The 19,019-nt window shown below is 35.6% G+C and overlaps 2 protein-coding genes across 2 annotated transcripts; one reads left to right on the plus strand and one right to left on the minus strand.

Annotated features, from left to right (window-relative positions):
- Positions 1-74: 74 nt before the first annotated feature.
- LOC147399985 (ternary complex factor MIP1 leucine-zipper protein (Protein of unknown function, DUF547)) lies at positions 75-3,022 on the plus strand. The gene is made up of 10 exons (XM_086445570.1): positions 75-100; positions 261-335; positions 440-556; positions 650-923; positions 1,182-1,602; positions 1,696-1,795; positions 1,891-1,950; positions 2,236-2,319; positions 2,449-2,556; positions 2,663-3,022. The coding sequence occupies exons 2-10, from the start codon at positions 267-269 to the stop codon at positions 2,969-2,971; spliced, it is 1,542 nt and encodes a 513-aa protein (XP_086301696.1). The 5' UTR covers positions 75-100; positions 261-266; the 3' UTR covers positions 2,972-3,022.
- Positions 3,023-3,656: 634 nt separating this feature from the next.
- Positions 3,657-16,624, minus strand: PAT2 (protein affected trafficking 2). Its single transcript, XM_086445569.1, has 11 exons — positions 16,250-16,624; positions 15,573-15,649; positions 14,119-14,368; positions 12,842-13,468; positions 10,509-10,682; positions 10,102-10,228; positions 9,898-10,007; positions 8,259-8,459; positions 6,860-7,881; positions 5,696-5,962; positions 3,657-4,351 (listed from the first exon to the last, which is right to left on the minus strand). Exons 1-11 carry the CDS (start codon positions 16,463-16,465, stop codon positions 4,009-4,011), a joined length of 3,414 nt encoding a protein of 1,137 aa, XP_086301695.1. The 5' UTR covers positions 16,466-16,624; the 3' UTR covers positions 3,657-4,008.
- Positions 16,625-19,019: the final 2,395 nt, after the last annotated feature.

Consider the following 19,019-nt stretch of genomic DNA (forward strand, 5'->3'; position numbering starts at 1 on the left):
TCATGTCATCCATCCACTCCACTATCTATAAATCTAGGTGGACTTCATGTGATGAAGGCGGTGGTGCAATGTTTCAAAGCCAGATCCAAAACTGTCCACCGTCAGTAATCATTTTCTTTCTCCTCTCTTTTGTGTTCTTCTCCAGCTTTAAACTAACCTTCATCTTCATTTTCATTTTAATAGATACTACTGTGTCTTCTGAAAACCCATTACTTCTCTCAGACTATTAAATTCAAAGTGTTGTTGTTCCATCTCTTTAGCGCATAATGAAATTCGAAGATTTCCTGATGCAACAAAGGGAAGAGCAGAGGAAAAGACTAGATCTCGAGGATTCGGTGAGATCATAATATTTCACCTGGGTACCAAACATAGTTTAAATCATATAAAAATTAACATTCTCACAACAAAATCTTAACTCTTATGTTATATATCTATATAGGTGGTTAAATTGCAAACAGGTTTAGAAGAAGAACAGAAACTGAACCATGTTCTGAAATGTGCTTTACGCGGATCCAATATTTCTCAAGCATATATTTCTTCATTGCTTCCACCCCAGGTACATTTTTAATTTGTGTCAGAATATAAGGAATCCCAAGTATATCACAATTAAACTTCTATGCAAGCAAAAACAGGGAATTGTTCGATGCAGGTACAGGTTCTTCTTGCAGAAATAGCACTGGTGGAGGAAGAAATAATAAGCCTAGAAAGAAAAATTGAAGAGTTGAAGATATGTCTGCATCGAGAGAAGAAGCAAAACAAAGAGTTCAAAAGAAACCATAGGGGGATTGGAGATGTTGAACAACATCCAGCAGGACCATCATTCAACAATGCAGAATTCAGAAATCAGAGATGGAGAAGAGAAAGGAAAGCTTCACTGGGCTCCGCTTCAGAGATTCGAACCATGTCATCCACACGGTTAAATGGTAAATTTCTCAAAACAAATAAGAATCCTAACACAAAAAACTCCAACTGAAAGAGAAAAAAAAATGATCAACGTAGAAAATTAACCAAATCGGATGGTTAAGAACATCTGATAGGTAATTTATTAGAGGTAGGTGATCTGATTGAGACACAAAATGATGGGTCTCAATCTCCTGCATGTCAAGGTAGTAATCACATTATAATAGCATAACTATAGATTTAACCATTACTCTAATCACATACTTGATGACGGGGAACAGATGAGATTGAAAGATCAAGAAGTAAGGAAAAAAGCCGAAATGAGAGGCTTGGCGGCCATGGAACCAATACAGAGAATCCCAATAGGCTCTCAGAAGAACTGATCAAGTGCTTGATAGGTATTTTTCTCAAAATGAACCGACCATCATCTCAGCTCAATTGTGAAGGATCACCTACTATCCCTAAGTTGGCTCTCTCCTGCATGAATTCGAAAGGCCTTGTGTCCAAGACCACATTCAACTGTAAGGCACCCATGTTTTACTGGGAAGAAAACAAATCAATTCTTGATCCTTATGGCATACAGACAGATCTAGATGGCACAGTCAGAGATGTGGGCTCATATAAGAACTTCATCCAATTCACAAGAAGCTCATTGGACATGAGTCGTGTCTCTGACTGCTTTGAGAACATTGGGAAATTAAGGTAGCGTTCAAGCTTTGCTAGAATTACATGTGGAAACATTGATGTTTGGGGTGCTTAAAAGTGCATTTTACATTTTTTTTTTTTTCTGGTCAGGGATTTGATGCAAAAGCTGTGTACTGTGGACCTAAGTTTGTTGACATACAAGCAGAAGTTAGCATTCTGGATCAATATCTACAATGGCTGCATAATGCATGTACTGTAAGATGCTTTTTTCAAATTCAAATGCAAATGCAAATGCGCACATATCAATAATTGAAGCTTACTTGAACAGTTTCAATTAAATTTCAGGCATTTCTCCAACATGGACTGCCTTCCACACCAGACAAACTTCTCGCGTTGATGAATAAGGTATGTCATAGACATAATACAATCGATACAAGTGAGGTGACCATTTAAGGGGATTTGAAATAATCAGAAAAGCTAATTTACATAGTAGAGGCATGAACAATGTGAGCAAAAAATTCTTTTGCATGAACTATAAAGTAGAAGAAAAGTGAACTACGTCAACAACTTGATGAGGTGTTTACACTATATAACAAAGATTGAAGTAACAATATACCTTTTTTGTGGTGCTTGATCTCATAGAAGTATGACTAATGATGACTGATATAAAAGGTGTTAGTTGTGATTCAGGCTGCACTGAATGTGGGTGGAATAGTACTAAATGCTCTAGCTATCGAGCATTTCATTATCAGGCATCCTTGTGAATCCAAAAATGTGAGTAGACTAGCAAAGTAAATGTCATTCTACATCTATATAAACATATATACATATACATACAATTACAAAACCAACCAACAGTTTCTCACTATTGATATTCTGATAAATTCATCGCTAATTAAAAAGGGTGTCATGGATAAAAAAGAAATGCTGCTGCGGAGTGCCTATGGTCTTGGGTATCCTGAACCAAATGTCACATTTGCCCTTTGCCGAGGCAGTTGGTCTTCACCAGCAGTAAGTAAAGCATTCCTCTCATCCAAGTTTCTGAAACATACTCTGTATCTATTTATTTATAGGAATTTTAAAAACAATAAAGGGATGATATGAATGTCGTTTGCAGCTAAGGATTTATACAGCAGAAGATGTGGTGGATGAATTGGGAAGAGCAAAAGCAGAGTATTTAGAAGCTTCAGTAGGGGTTACAATAAAAAAGAAAATTATCATGCCCAAGCTTCTTCACTGGCATATGCAAGATTTTGCGGATAAGATTGAGTCTTTGCTAGAGTGGATTTATAGCCAATTGCCACGGTCTGGATCACTGAAGCAATTGATAATGGAGTGCCTGAATGGGGAGACCAAATCTTCGACATTAAAAATGGTGGAAATTCAGCCTTATGAATCAGAATTCCGTTACCTGGTGTCCCTATAGGGAACAGGTGTCCAAACTTAAGGGAACCGTGTCACCATATCCAAAATTGAGTATTGCAAATAGGTTTGTCTTGTCAAAATCTAATGAGACACAAATTATGTATCTTAATTTCAGTGAGTGGCTCAATAAGTTGGAACACAAAGAACCATAAAGTGAGATTGATAGGCATCCATCACAGTTTCAAACAATACAAGTACAAAACGGAGGTAGTGCCCACCTTGGGGACCTTGCCTCTATCAACAATAGCAGATACGCCCATCAGTTTGGACTCATTGCCATATAGCACACATGGGATGGACATGGCTTAATAATTACCCTCGTCAGACTATCACATCCACTGAATCAGCTCTTTTTGGCAGACAGTAAAACTATGTGCAATAAAAAGTCCAGTAATCAGAAAATTATGATGCAGTTTTCTATGAATAGCTCATGATTCAATTAAGATGATTGATGACCACATACCACAATTGATACGTAAAGATAAAATCAAGTAGCAATCATATGATGGGAAGCTTCTCGCAATAACTTGTCTCCAGTTAGCTCAACATTAGATAAGAAAGACAAGTTATACACAATTCAGAGTTAATAATTATGGTTAATTTTGCATATGATGTCCCTATATTTTGCCTATCACTTCCATGTTAAATGACAGCGGACAATATCCAAGTTAAATGACAGCAGACAATATCCAAAATAAGAGATTTAACCCAATCGAACACATCAAAGAAAACCACACCAAGTCATCTTAGTACAATAAACAAGATCTCCAATGAAACAACTATGCTTTGATCTTAAAAATACATGTAACAAAGATGTTTCTACTATTCTCAAAAAAAGGAAGCTGGTCGATAAGGTACAATTTCTAGAAATAAACTTCCATCACATAGTAATACAGCAAATCATGTTCAAATCTGTATCTGTTTCTCCCAAAATAAGGTGGACAAAGTAATTGTGAACAAGGTGAACCAAATCCCCTTCGCGTTATTTTTCTTCCCAAAATTTAATCAAACCAATTCTAAGTAGGTAAATGGGGGTGCTCAACTCAGAAATGCCACTATTCTGTTCAGCAGATTCAAGCCAAATATGGTTTCTTCACAGTTGACTTTTGCATAAATATTCAACTGTGCAGAGCATTTACCTTCAACAGTAACGGTTATTAGGCAGGGAATCAAGTTGCTCAAGATCTCACCACTGAATCTTAAGCACAAACCAGAAGCATCGTCAAGTTTGGCAGCAACTGGCATATCCACAGATACAAGGAAAACATTTGCATTGCTGAGCATCTTTGATGCTAGACTCCGACAGACTAGAAGAAGATTATCTTTCATGCTATGATCGTCCTCACAATTTTGCTCCATGATATGATCGGTGAAGGTGCAGCTGTTGCAAAACAATACAATAATACAGCCAATCTTTTAGAGAGCTTTGTTGGGAAATGTTTTCTATAATACAACCAACTTTAATATTACAAAATAAAAGAAAGGACTCTGGGAGGCATACCTAACATCTAATCCTTAGGTTGCTGGTTCAAATCTAGCAGATCAGATTTCTGCCATGGAGACCCTAATATATATACATACATACATACATACATACATACATATATAAATATATATATGGACCAAAGGACCACTTATTTCTATGGACCACAACCATGGGGAATCCAAAAACACAATCAGGTGAGACATCGATGTAGAGCATAAAATTTTATTAACTCCCAATATATATATATATACATATATATATATATATATATATATATATATATGGGTCCCTTCAGCAACAAACATTTTGACAAACATTTTGGCAAAACATTTTTCAAAACATGGGTTAGAGGTTTTGGAATGGGCTGATTTTTGGTGAGGATGATCTCTACGGTGAGGAGATCATCCTCATCAAAAATCAGCCCATTCCAAAACTTCTAGTCCCATGTTAACAGGTTGAAAAATTGTGGACCGTCCATTTTTTGTAAACCATTTTTGATGGGTTAGAAGTTTTGGAATGGGCTGATTTTTGGTGATGATGATCTATTCCCTGTAGAGATCATCCTCACCAAAAATCAGCCCATTCCAAAACCTGTAACCCATATTTTCAAAAATGTTTTGCCAAAATGTTTGTCAAAATGTTTGTTGCTGAACATTTCCCTATATATATATATATATATATTGAAAAAGAATCACCATTGGATTTAAATGTTACATTTGGGAGTTCAGTGGACATCCATTTTCAAAGTCAAGATTCGCACCCCCCCACCCCAAAAAAAAAAAAAAAAAAACATTGTTTGGAATTTTTCTTTTCAAACCCAATCATACCACGAAATCTAGAGGGCTGATGTCATTTGGACACACGTGGCAGTCCACATGGCTCAAATGAGGACCTCGGTTCAGGTTCTACATGGTCCTTCGGTACACCCAATCCACTTAAAGAACTGCCCAGATCCAGATCAGAGCAGATAACTAGGAACATGTTAGTTGTTACCTTCCAACAACTTGGCAGGAACCAACAGTTCCGAGGCATAAATTAGACTGCCGTATTACAATTTGGTGTAAAACAGTCTACCTCTAGGATTTGGAAACATGAACATCACCCAAAAGTTACATTTTCAAATTGACAATGGAATAAATTTGAAGTTAGTGTTACATTTTGGGGTATAATTGAGGCTATCTTCTAGTATTATGAGTCACTTTCTCTGAAAAAAAATGAAGGAAAGAAAAGCTGGCTTACCTTCTTTTGTATTCGAACATTCCGCGGAGCTGAGATTCTTTATTCAAAAAAGTTTCAATATCCATTGTAAGTGGCTTTACAAAGTATCCAATGTCAGGCCACAACTTAACAGGCAATTTTTTTCCATTACAGCATATGACCAGCTTGAGAGGTAGCAGATGGTGATGAAAACAAACTTGAAGGGTTCTTTTTGTCGTCTGACCAGGTTCTAGAGATGCAATTTCTTCCATATGAACTACCATAGGCACGACATCAGAGGTTGAAGAGCTGCAATATTGCATAAAAACCTCTCAAATAAAATAAACAACAAAAAGCCATATACTAACAAATAAAGAAAAGAATACCGTGGTGGTGACACCATAAATTTATAGACCATACATGTGCCCCCTCCAATCCATTAGTAAGAATGTGAAGTAGGCGACCACCTCACTTACTGGATTTTATACAGCCTAAAAACATGCCAACAATCTAATAGACCTGACCTCAAGTTTAGGAACTTCTTTTCCAACCATAAAATCTGTGTTCTACTTGACCAAATTTTAGCAGTAGACCTCCACGACTGCCAATCATCATGATTTTTTGCTATACCTCAGTGAAGAGATGGCTGCCATAGTTGCTAGGTTACAAGAATGTGGTGCATGATATTACCAGCCTCTATGGAGCCAACACCTTCATATATTTCCTCTTTTTTTTATAGATGCACCTTCACATTTCCAGATAATTACTAGAGAAATTTCCAAAAACATGTGGAACTGTTGTTAAACTTCCCATTCCAGTACACTTTCATTTTTATTCCGAAAACATGCACAGTGAGATCGCAGGAATTTTAAAGTGACAATCTTGCAGATAAAAGGTAGCGAGATCACTGATATTTTTTTTTTTCGAAAAGTGACAATCACGCTAAAAAGTAGCGAGATTGCTGCTATTTATTCTAAATGTGATGATCTCGCTGGTTTATAAAAGTGAAGACGTCGCTAAAAAACATGTTTTGGAAATTAAAATGAACAGAACTAGAATCTGAAATTTGCCATATTCAGCACACGAAATGGTAATTTACCCTTATTACTACCTACTAGGTGAACAAATAAAGCAGCCAAGTAAGAAGAAAAATGAGAAACCAGTAACTCAACAACCATTATGGATTGAAGTATAGCAAGAGATCACCTTTCGTATGTTTCAGATGCATGGTCAGTAGATTCGGGACTTCGATTAGATTCTTCATCTGTCAAAGTTATTGCTGTTAATGGTTCTGTGGAGCAGTTTTCCAAGGAAATCTCCACACATACAAGTAATGAGGATACGCTTGAAATCTCAGATGAAAATGAATAATCCACCTTGAGGCCATTTCCATTAGTAGGATCTAAGAGTGTATAGATATTTGGTCTAACTCTAGCACCAACATCCCTTATAGAGATTCTTGCTAAAGATGGTTGCACAGGACTTTGTGTAGATGAGGTCAATTCTGACGAACCAGGTTGCCCATTCAACCAAGATTCTAATGATCTGTTAGACATCAACTCCCCAAGGTCATCAGATAATGGAATAGAATTATTTTCCACGGTACTATTATTAAGCTTATTAGAAGCAATGCCAACATCTGAAAACTGAATCAGTGGACCAGCTTCTTCATCAACTTCAATTTCAGATCCAGATCCTTCACTCGCACCTGAAGTGCTCAGAGAATGCTCAGAACTATAACTGAAACCACTTTCTTCATTCAAAGAACCGGATAATGTGTCTGGATCATTTGCTCCAGAGGAGTCACTGTTAGTGGTTCCATCCCCTGCAGTTTTTATCTCCCGGACATTCTCTGTGTGTTGACCAAGGTCATCATAAAGTAGACTACAAGGCTTTGGGAGAGGTTTGTACCCCGGAGCTGCGTGAAGAACTATCTGTGAAAGAGATCCAGGAAGATAAACACGAAAGTTATTTGATGCAGTTGATGCCAATTTCATTTTCCCACCAAATATGTGCTCTGCAACCACATGTTGTAAGTCAGTATTTTGTGGTAGATAGAATGTTCCATCCTCCATGGGTTGAGCTGTTATGTAGCAAGATAAGAGTTTCTCTAGAACAAAAGCTCGATCACGGACATCATAGTCTATATCACATTTAGCAAGTTGAAGAATGTAACTGAGGACCCTTTTGAATGTCAAGGAATCTTCCCCTGGCGCATTTAACACGACCTGGAAAAAGTCCAAGAAAACAATAGAGAACTTCGTGAAAATGTATGTGGGGCATGGTAATCAAGTTCTACAAGTGATTTTTATGACATTCATTTTTAATAGCAAATGCAATAAACCATGACATGCATGTACCTAGTGATTCTAACACTTGGACAAAGAATGAGGATAGAATCATTAAAATAATAATCAAAAACTAGAATAAAAACAACAAAAGCCATATGTGGCCTCGTATACTTTTTTTTTATAAAAAAAAAAAGAATTATTAAGGAAAGAGGGAGATTGAGATTGCCTCCTACACTAGGCCTAAAAAGAAAGAGAAAGGTGAAAGGTAAGTGGAAAAATGAATAGTCCTCAAAATTCATTTCGTAACAAAATACCTTAACAGTAGTACTAAGAATCTGATGCTTCGTTTCCGATGCTTCTGATGTAAAGCAGCATGCAAGGTACTTAAGTACAGTCACTAACATCCTAGGAATTATCCGACCGATAGAGTTGTACTCTCCAACTATCCAAACAATAGTTGCACGAGCTGCAGGCACCTTGATTGAGTCCAAACTTCGAGCCAACTGAATAATCACCTTCAAATATATAATGAAATAGAAGATCAGGAACAGAGTAATCTGGAAGATCCATTAAAAGAACATGTAAATCATATAAAATTCTTAGAAAAGTCAAATCAATATTATATATTTTGAGGTGTATTGGGATATAAACTTATATATCTGTAACAGAGCATATAAATATAGAAAATTCTAGATAATGAGACATCTATATAAAAATATTTACATATTGTAGTGACGAATACTTGACTAAATTGAAGAGAGCATCAGGCTGCTTAGATGAATCCAAAAGGATTTCTAGAAAATATGTAACCCATTATTCCAGTATTAATTGCTTGGCAGTGAAAAGGAGTAGCTGTAGCCTGGTGACCGATTGAGTTCATCTGCAAAAAATCTTGTCTTGAATTAGACACACACATACAAATATATTCACCCGGCCAAATGGAGACTCTCACCCAGATGGATCTGCAGCATGACTCTTTCGGATACACCAGTAGGGAAGTTTTCCTCGAACATCATAAGCACTACACCCAATAATATATGTCTAGGGAGGTACAGATTTTGACCATAACCTCCAATTAAAGAATTGTAGCCCAGCTCATCAGTGATATTGGAGATCCAAGGTGTTAAGAGTGATCTTGACATGACCCAACTACGTCTCTCCTGGTCCCTTGTAGATAAAAGAATGATAACAAAGAGAAGGGGACCAGACTTAATATTGGGGATCACTTCCTTTCCTTACAGATCACTATCCTAGATCCTATCATGGTTGGATCACCCAATTTCAGTCCATTTCTAGCAAACACCGGTTACACAGGCTTGTGAATGTATATGTGGCCATATTATGAATGATTTTCGAAATAGACCATGCTTGTGTATGTGTCATGGATATTGGAAAATGACCTAATATACCCCCTTCCCATACCCATGCTCATACTCATTGCCATACCTAGGCATCATAGAAAAAATATGACTAGACCATCCCACCAGCTCAATCATACTGAAGAAATTATGTTGTGAACCACCAGGTTTTTTGACCTATTGATAAAAACATCTACTAATTCACAACGTAGCCTACATTCGATAGACCTTAAGAATTGGAGGGAAAGAACGACAAACATAAAAAAAAAACCATCCCCTGAGTAGCAACTAAGTACACACACAATGCAATGAGAGAAGAAACACTGGTGAAAGAACCATGCTTTCACTAACTCCTTTTTATTTGCATCCCTTGAGACCATTCATAGTTCACACACCACCAAAACCTCTGGGAAGAAAATGGTCCATGTGACGGAACAGAATTAAGGCAGCACAACCCTTTTCATATTTTGTTTGTTCCTTTTACATTGGGTTCCATCTATAAAAAACATGAACACACTACAAGCATAGCATTAATGGATAATTAACAGGGAAAAAACACATAACATTATAGCAGTTGCATTGAAACTAAAATTACCTTTTCATGACTAGCTGGATCTTGCTTTATAATTGCTTTGATGGACATGATTGCTTGAGCCAAAATACCCGCTTCCCCATCCATCGAGCCCAAATCACAAGTCAAATATTCTGCAATGTAGGGTGTAATTCAATAGAAAATAGATTTAAAAAAATTATGAACATATGAGGCTACTAACTATATATAGAAGGAATTGCCACAAACCCTGTCTAGTCAAAGCTAGAAGCCCTTCCAAGCAAGTATCTGCAACAGTAGGAAGTCTTTGCGCACATAAGCCAATTGCAGCAATTGTATCAGCAACAAATCTCCTATCTGGATCTTTAATGTAATCCTAGCAAACCACTAAAGGATAAGTATCAGTTCAAGCTATCATAAACTCCATCAAGAAAACTGATGGTTAACAAATCACACTAAAGGAAACAAAAAGTACAAATACTTTAAATCAGATGAGGGGAAATAACTTAAACTATGTTATGAAAACATACAGAAAAATTTTGATACATCTGAAATTTTGAAAAATAATACCTAGTTCAATTATGCCAAAAACTCGAATGTTTCGGCCAAACATTTTAAATGAAACAAAACTTTTAACCAAAATATAAAACAAATACCTGAAACTCTTGAAAAATAAATGGAATAGATGATTCAGTAGCAATGATAGACAGTATGTCGAGCTTCAAAGCTTTTATTTGATATGAATCTGAAGAAGATATGAAAAAATCTTCAAAATGAGGTGCAAATAATGACGGCATTGCCTTAGCAAAAACTTGAATGTTACAAAGGACCTGCAAGAGAAGGAACATAATCAGCCTTAGCCTCTCATCAATTGCAAGCCAAACGGTAACAAACCAAATATAAGTAACTGAAAATCCCGACGCAACAACAAGAATAATCAATAAAGCAAGAATAATAAGAAAAGAATGCCACAACTAAAATATAGATATAATCCTAACAATTAATATGTGTCCATCCATTTAGCCCTTAATTTTAACTAATCTATTTGCTCATATCAAGAAGAAAGGAAAGTTTGTCACAAGAATATGCATGTGTCAGGCCAATTGAAGCCATCAATCCATCCACAATGACAAACATGCTAAAAAGGGTAGCAGACATAAATCATAAAAGATGAGTTGAATTAATAGAAAGGTGAGGTACAATGTTTTTGCATAGCCAATGATTGCATGTGAGAAGAATATATCTCACAGAGGTAAGCTAACCACTTATTTCACAAAGAAAAAAAAAAAAATTAAAAGAATTTGCTAGTTAGTAACATAACCATTATGTAGTGGGCTCACGTTATGTAAAGCCCTTTGATTACCAATATTTTGAAAAGAACAATAACGGCCTATGGTAGTTAAACCACCTAGTATTGTTATTTTACACCTTGGATATAACGACCATTGTTCAGAAAATTGCATCGTTTCATAGTGGATCGGCCAATACGTAACACTATTTGAACATTCCAGCCGGAATCAAAGCTTCAATTAATGTTTCGGTCTGGGCTACTTTGTCTCAAATTGTTTCGGTGTATTTTGATTGTTCTGGTTAGTATCAAAATGTTGTTTTCCAGAGTATCGATGACTGTTTCAATCTGTTGCTTTGTCTTGATTTGTTTCAATATGTACTGATTTGTCTCGGAATGTTTCGGCCAAAAAGATATTACAACAAAAATTGGAACATAACGAACCAAACTACAAATCAAAAAATAAAATAAAATAAATAAAAGAGGAGATAGAGAGAGGGGAAGTTTGAAATAGTGACTATTTCGTGGGGAGCGTGCACCTCCACTTGTAAGGAATATTTGAGATACCCTTCTATGTTTAATCAAAATGTCCTCACCTACAACTTCTAGCAAAAAACCCTGATTTTTCTCCTCAAAATCTATCATATGCAACCACTAGGGTAAAATTTCCCACCCTATTTTTAATCTTGAGAGTATATCTCCTTCAACCTCCACACACTATGAACAGGATAGGATTTTGGGAGAAAAACGATGGATTTATAAATGTTTATCAGCATGAAAAAGGGTGATACATTTGAAAAATAATAGTTGTAAGTTTTTATCAATTTTTTTACAATTTTTATCATGAAAATGCTGATTATATGAATGTTTTGAAATGTTTCAAAAAATATTCGAATGTTTCATTCTGTCTCGGTGAATGTTTTGGTTTCCTTGACCAAATTTTAAGCCTAGATAACGACTACCCATTAAAAATAATCCATTCAACATAGAGATGTAGAGTAAAAAAGATAAGTATATTTATATCAGCAAAGAGTATCAATAACTATGGTAGTTTTTAACCAAATAATATTGTATGGAAGACAAGAAACACCAACCCTCTCTTAGAAATTGTTAGGAAAGAATCACTGTAATATGGTGACACTGCGTACGTGTTAGATGTGTGTTGGAACAATCATTACCATGTTTGTGAATTATACACGTACTTTACATACATATTCATTAGTTCACACCAATCAATTTATAAGTGTCATACACGTATTATTCGTGAGCTTAAAAAAACATTTTTTTTAATAAAAAAAATTTTACTTTTATTTTCATTGTCATTTTTCCGACTTTTTGAACAATAAACCTGAATGATACTCAGAATTTTCCCACATCGTATGTTTGATGTGTGCCAAATTGTTAACCATGGTCAGTAAGTGTTGAATGCTGATATACCTCGAAACAGCCAGTCCTTGTTACATCAGTCAGAAGCCTACTTAGGGTCATATATGGTATGAGGGAATTAACAAGATAAGACAAGAAGTGATCACAGACATACATACACAGTAATACAAATACATCTAAAGCTTGATGGCAAATGCAATATAATTGAAACTCGGGCAAGTTCAGAAGAAACCGGAAAGCACCCGAAAGAGAAACCAAATTTTAAATAAGTTGCGTCATAACCATTCTCTTTAGAAATATACTTGAAAATTTTACCACATATTTCGAGGCATGGAATGATCGCAGAAGAAACAAAAGTGGCTTAGCAATTCTCTTGATGTCCTCCCTTGGAGACATAATCCAATGTACTCCAGCAGCTGCAAGTACGACTGCACTATTATTACTCCATAACAAGGGTGATGTGCACTGCAGCAAAACCTTCACGTCATCATTATTTTTGTTGGATGCAAAACTTGCATAATCCAATCCAACATCCCTACTCAAATGACTTGAGCAAGAAAAATATTCTTTGGGTCCTTCTATGTAACACCTACATAACGAAGTAATCAAATCAGCCAAGTAGGCCCCATCTTCCATATTGCCACTAACACCATTAGATGCAACATGAGCATCTGGACCATCCTTTTCATTATGGGAATTATGAGTGCAATGGGAAGAAAACATAATGGATTCTTTCACAAGCCCATGCTTTGCAACTACGTATCGTAGAAGAATCCCGATCAAAACAATCTGGCCCCACTCCTCCACATCAGGAAGTGTTTCACATAGCCTTCTGAAGTTTTTGCCTATCAGTGATAGACTATTAGGACAAACAGAATTAAATGCAGCTGCTGCAGCTCCAACTACTCCAGGGGAATTGTCACTTAGCAATATACCGACTATCTGCATAACATAACATCACCTCACTGTCTAGTACTGGAAAAATAGACGGCATTTAAAATATATATGTTATTCCATAAAAAATGAGGAATCTAGATTATCTATAAAAGGTGGAAGATCTAAACCTCCTCACCCCTCGTCGTACAAATGGCACACAATCAGGGGTATGGTTTAAAATACCAATATGGATCGTAAAGTATCAGCTGATACGTATCGGCAGCGGCTGATACTGATACGAAACATTGAATGTTTCAAGAATGTATCGGGTGTATATCGAAACATATCGGTCTGTTTCAAAGGTATCGGCCGATACCATATCGATTTGTTAATTAAACATTCAATTGATACGACATTTTAAACCTTGATCCGGGGTGTCAAAACCCACCATCAGATGGATCCCAAGTAGGAGACCCAATCAGTCAAAATCAGGCCAGCGACAATGACCACTATCATTCAACCCATATACTCCTGGATGGACTGCTCAAAAAGATATATATTATATCAAATGGTCAAGGAAATCTTGTAGATCGGAACCATTAACTAATAACCCCTGCATGCATATCACCTGTACAGCACAGAGGTTAAGGATACTCAACTCCCTGACCTCTCATGAAAACCCTAAGTTGCTTAAAAGGGGATTAAAGGAAGTTGACCTCTTCAAGCGCAGAAGCATTTTCGTCCTGCCGCAAATCATACAATTTGGGGAGAGCATTGGCAGCACATTTCCTAACGTATACAGATGGATCTCTGGCACACTTACCAGCAGCTACCAGAACAAGAGGAGCTATTGCATGTAGACGGATTCCGGCCATAGCACGGAGTGCCCATGCACGGACCCATGGATTAGAATCTGATAAGTCCTTTTGGAAACAGTTGATTGATAATAATGCTTCATTTGGGCGCCTGATGCAAAAAAATAACAATGGAAACAAATGAATGAAATGAAATATCCCTCAAATGTTGTGCATGTTGAATGTATGGTTCAAAGTATCACACTTTCTTGGAAAAGATCTCTAGTGCCAGTACAAGGTATGCATCATTTCGTAACAGAATCCTAACCTATAGAGTCAAATTTTACTAAAATAACAGCTGCCTTTTGTAGCCTATAAAAGATACATCATATTTTTAGCTTAGTTAACACAAAAATTGTATGAAGTGACAGCTTAGCTAAGTGGTAAGACATGTGGAGTGTTGCCCACACGTCCTAGGTTGAAACCTCCTTGAACCCAACCTCACTTGCTAACCACTGACCACCCTATACCTATTCAAAAAAAAAAAAAAAAATTGAAAATTGTTCATACATTTACATATTATGTATGATGTACAAGGATTTTCCAATGTGAGCGGGGCATCTAGTACCATCAACTAACCGAGACCTGGAACGGGACTGAGAATTTAAACCTTGGTTAAAGGAGTAGCAGCCATTTCGGCAATCACCCAACTTTTAAAGAGAGGGTTCGAAAACATATTTATTCTGACTCAGAGGGAGAAATGCACTGGAGTACTAATGTGTACCATGCACCCGAATATACATATGGTAATGTTCATCTCCTACCAAAAACAAGTCATTTATGGATATTATCAGGAGATCCGTACAGATCCAGTATAGTTCCTTTTTCGCTCCACAAGGATCAAGATCAAATGAATGTTAATTCTTTTTCTCTCGAACGAAGATATATTTCTAACCTCTCAGTGACTAATGATCAAGTGAGACATAAATTGTTTCATTCAGATCCTTCTGATAAAAAAGGGGAGAGAATTCTGGAAGTTGGGTTATTCTGGACCTGATCGAATCATATGCAATGGTCATTGAAGAATAAAACAACTAATCATACATATGCTTTTAATTCTTTTGTTGATAGCAACATCTATTCAGGCAAGACAGACCTATTCTTCTACCACTCAGCTACTATTTGCTAAAAGTTTTGGGCGGCTTATGCCAGAGTATCTAACTACAAACCCAATAAAATGCATAAAACTAAGATATTCAACAGATGTCTGCATGAAATTATGATGATATTTCTGCAACTAACCTAATAAAAAAAGATAGTCCTAATAGATTTATAATATAACAGAAAGGAAAATGGAATTACTATTTATGACATACTTTTCAGCATAATGTAGCAGATACAAGTAAACGAGCTTCTTTACTTCCAATGACTGAGATGCCACATTCTTAACAACCTGCAGATCCATTAGACAAAGAATTAGTCTCTCGAAATGTTTCCGGCCTGAAAATGTCACATTATGATCTGATTCTCTCTCTCTCCCCAAAAACAAGCAAAAAAATTTTACCTTTTAAGAATTGCTGGTGATCGATTTGAATTAGTGATAAACTACATTAGCTCTAATTCATCTTTTTGGTAAATCCATGATCTAATTCGCCCTCTCTGAGCTCTCCACAAAAACACGGGATTTTTTTTTTTTTTTTGTTTACGTTTTAAAAATCGCTGGTGCTTGATTAGAATTGTGATAACTATCGAAAGTCTAATTTTCATCTTTTTAGTTAATCGATGATCTAATTCGCCCTCTCCCCACAAAAAATAGGACTTTTTTATTTTTTAAAGATTGCTAGTGCTAGATTCGAATTTGTGATAACTATCATAACTCTGATTTTTCATCTTTTTAAGTAAATCCACGAAAGAGATCGGAAAGAAAAATGGTAAAAATCTGAAATTTGATCGATGCAACAGGTATGAAAATTGCGCAATTCAAATCGGATGTATTACAGATAGAAATAAATTGTAATTATAGATAATTAGGGATTAAATAGAAGAAAGTGACCTGGGGAAAGAAATTGGAGACATCGATGCCCTGAGCGATCAGAGCGAGCAAACGCTTCAAAGCTTCGCATTTCTCGGAATCAAATCGGCTATCGAGAAGAGCAGCAATGTTGACGTCATCAGGATCGTCGTAGAGATGAGCATCTGTGCCGATCCGAAACATCACTGAAGAGGCCTTGCTGAGGGTTTCAGCTGTGGCTCCGAATTGGGGGAACATTTCTCCTTTCGATTTAGGGTTTTTGTGATTCAGATTTTCGGATTTTTCTCATGTGGAGGATGAGATATGTAGAGGATTTCAGGAGGAACTCTCTGTAAGACGAGAAGTCGAAGAAGAACGCTCTGTCGCAAGCTCTCGTCTCTAAACCTCAAATGGCATCCAATTTCGGACCTGGACCAGACCCAAACACAACTAATTAGATCCGACATTTTTGGGTAATCCGGTCCACCCATTGACATTAGATTGGATAAGCGGGATAATAGGTTCGATCGAGTGAACCAGTGGTTTTTGTGAACCGGTGTTCTATATAAAGTTTGGTAATAAAGAAAATTTTATTTTCAAGATAAGATTTTTTGAAAATACGTTATTATTTGTTTTATATGAATATTCTATGATAATAAAACCAATAAATTTTATGTTATTCTTTTTGTTAAATTAAAATAATATAATTTAGAAAAATAATTTAATCTAATTGAAAATCCATTGGAAAGATTATGAAAATTCTTTTGATATGCTAAAAATGGGAGAAGGCAAGGCTCAATCGAGATATCTGTAGGCAATGGCGGTGGGTTGCTGTGGTAGTCCTCCCCGAAATTAGTCGTGGTGCGCGCAAGTTAGCCCAGACACTCGGTTAACAAAAAAAAGATATTTGTAGGTACTCAAGAAATGGTTCTTGAAATATTAAAGACTTAAACTACAAAAAGTCCCAATTCTTACTGTTTCGCATCGTTTTTTATTTTTTGTTAGAATTTTTAAAAGCAAGTTTAACAAAACAAACAAAATAAAACGTTTAAGAAATTGAAGATTCATTTTCCATTGGTTCATCAAAGTCTCAAATTTTTTCTTCTCTTTTCCCCCTCTTGATTTGATCTTCTCCTTATCTTGGGTATGTGTATCATATATTTGAATTAGTAGGTTAAAAGTGACATTTAAAAATAAAAAAAATAGCCGATGATCCCCACATGATGTGAAAGAAAATGCATAAAGAAGTTCAATGGATCCATCTCATCATGCATAAGTGGCAAGAGTCAGGACCACATGCACCAAGAGCGTTGGGAGGCATTTAAAAGGTCCAACTGGCCAATAATCTTTTTAGCCCACTTACTAAAACTACGACAGTTGAATGAATGCGTTATTTTAAAACCTAAAGGATAATGCTGAAGTAGCATTAAAATATTCATCGATTGTACATTCTGATGTGGTGGTGCACACATAATCATAAATGATCTCGTCGAGATACGAGCGAAAGCATTTATGGTTATGTGTGCACCATCACATTAGAAATGTCAGAATCGATGTAAGTTTCAATGTTACTCCAACACGACTCAAACCCAAATTTACTCAACTGATTGATCTAAAATATACTCGATGTTCGAATCGATCCCTATGAAAAAAAATGAAAAATCAGATTTAGATTTATGCTAATCTATTCTGAAAAAATATGATCCGAACCTATTTTAATAATTTTTTTTATTATTATTTGTTATTTCATATAAATACATTAGATAAAGCGTTTAGTCTTTTTGGTTTCCTCTATATTTGCAGTTGGAAAAGTAGACTTCCTTAAAATTTATATGATTTTATATTTTTTGAACATTGATCATTTGAAAATAAAGCACGTGCTCGGATCAGATCGATTTCAGATTAAGGATAAAATGAAATGGATCATATTCGGATGACATATTCATTAATCCATTCAGATCGGATCGGGTACATGTTTAAAAAAAATCGGATCAGTATTGGAGTGATACTGATCCAGTACCAAACTGAACCGTTGTCAGCCCTAGGTTGTGTTGACTTGTACAAATGATTAATCAAATGAGTAAAATTATTGAAATCAATATGAAATTATTCATTAATACATATTAATTATAATTTGTACATGGCAAACTCATTTATAATTTAAAATATTAATTAAATGGTTGTTTTGAAGATTATATTGTAAAAAGGAATATTTTGTAAATTTGAAAATTAAAAACGTAATTTTAAGGACATGTGATTGCAATTTTCTTGATTTTTTTTATTACCCAAAATGACTCTGATTATATTAAAGTTAACTGGTAGGGTGGGCTCAATTTTGGAAACTAATTTTGGTTTAGAACTACTTCTACTCCACCTTCATTTATTATAGTTACTTATCCTAGTTCTACTTAGGAAAAAAGAGAATTGCTATTGGCACCCCAATTTAAAATTATTACACTCCATTTTTTTTAATTATTAAGGGTGAATCTTAATTTCGTGTGTTGTATATGACGAAATTCCAGTTCAATAGTACACTATTCATTTTAATTCCCAAAACATGCATTTGTCATTTTTATAACTTACGAACTCATGAGTTCGTCACTTTTAATATCTACAAATTCATAGATATACTAATAAATTCACTCAAAAATTGAAATGCATGTTTTGAAAATTAAAATGAACAAAATATTAAAATCGCAATTTGGACATAAGTTGCACTCGTTTAAGGAAAATTCCAATTATTAATCACACCCAATTAAAGATTAGCATACACTCTTCAAACATTTCAAAGGTTAGGCTTAAATTATAATCT

This window comes from Akebia trifoliata, chromosome 6 (genome assembly GCF_017979445.1).
Source record: "Akebia trifoliata isolate Shusen 1 chromosome 6, ASM1797944v1, whole genome shotgun sequence".
NCBI lineage: Eukaryota > Viridiplantae > Streptophyta > Magnoliopsida > Ranunculales > Lardizabalaceae > Akebia > Akebia trifoliata.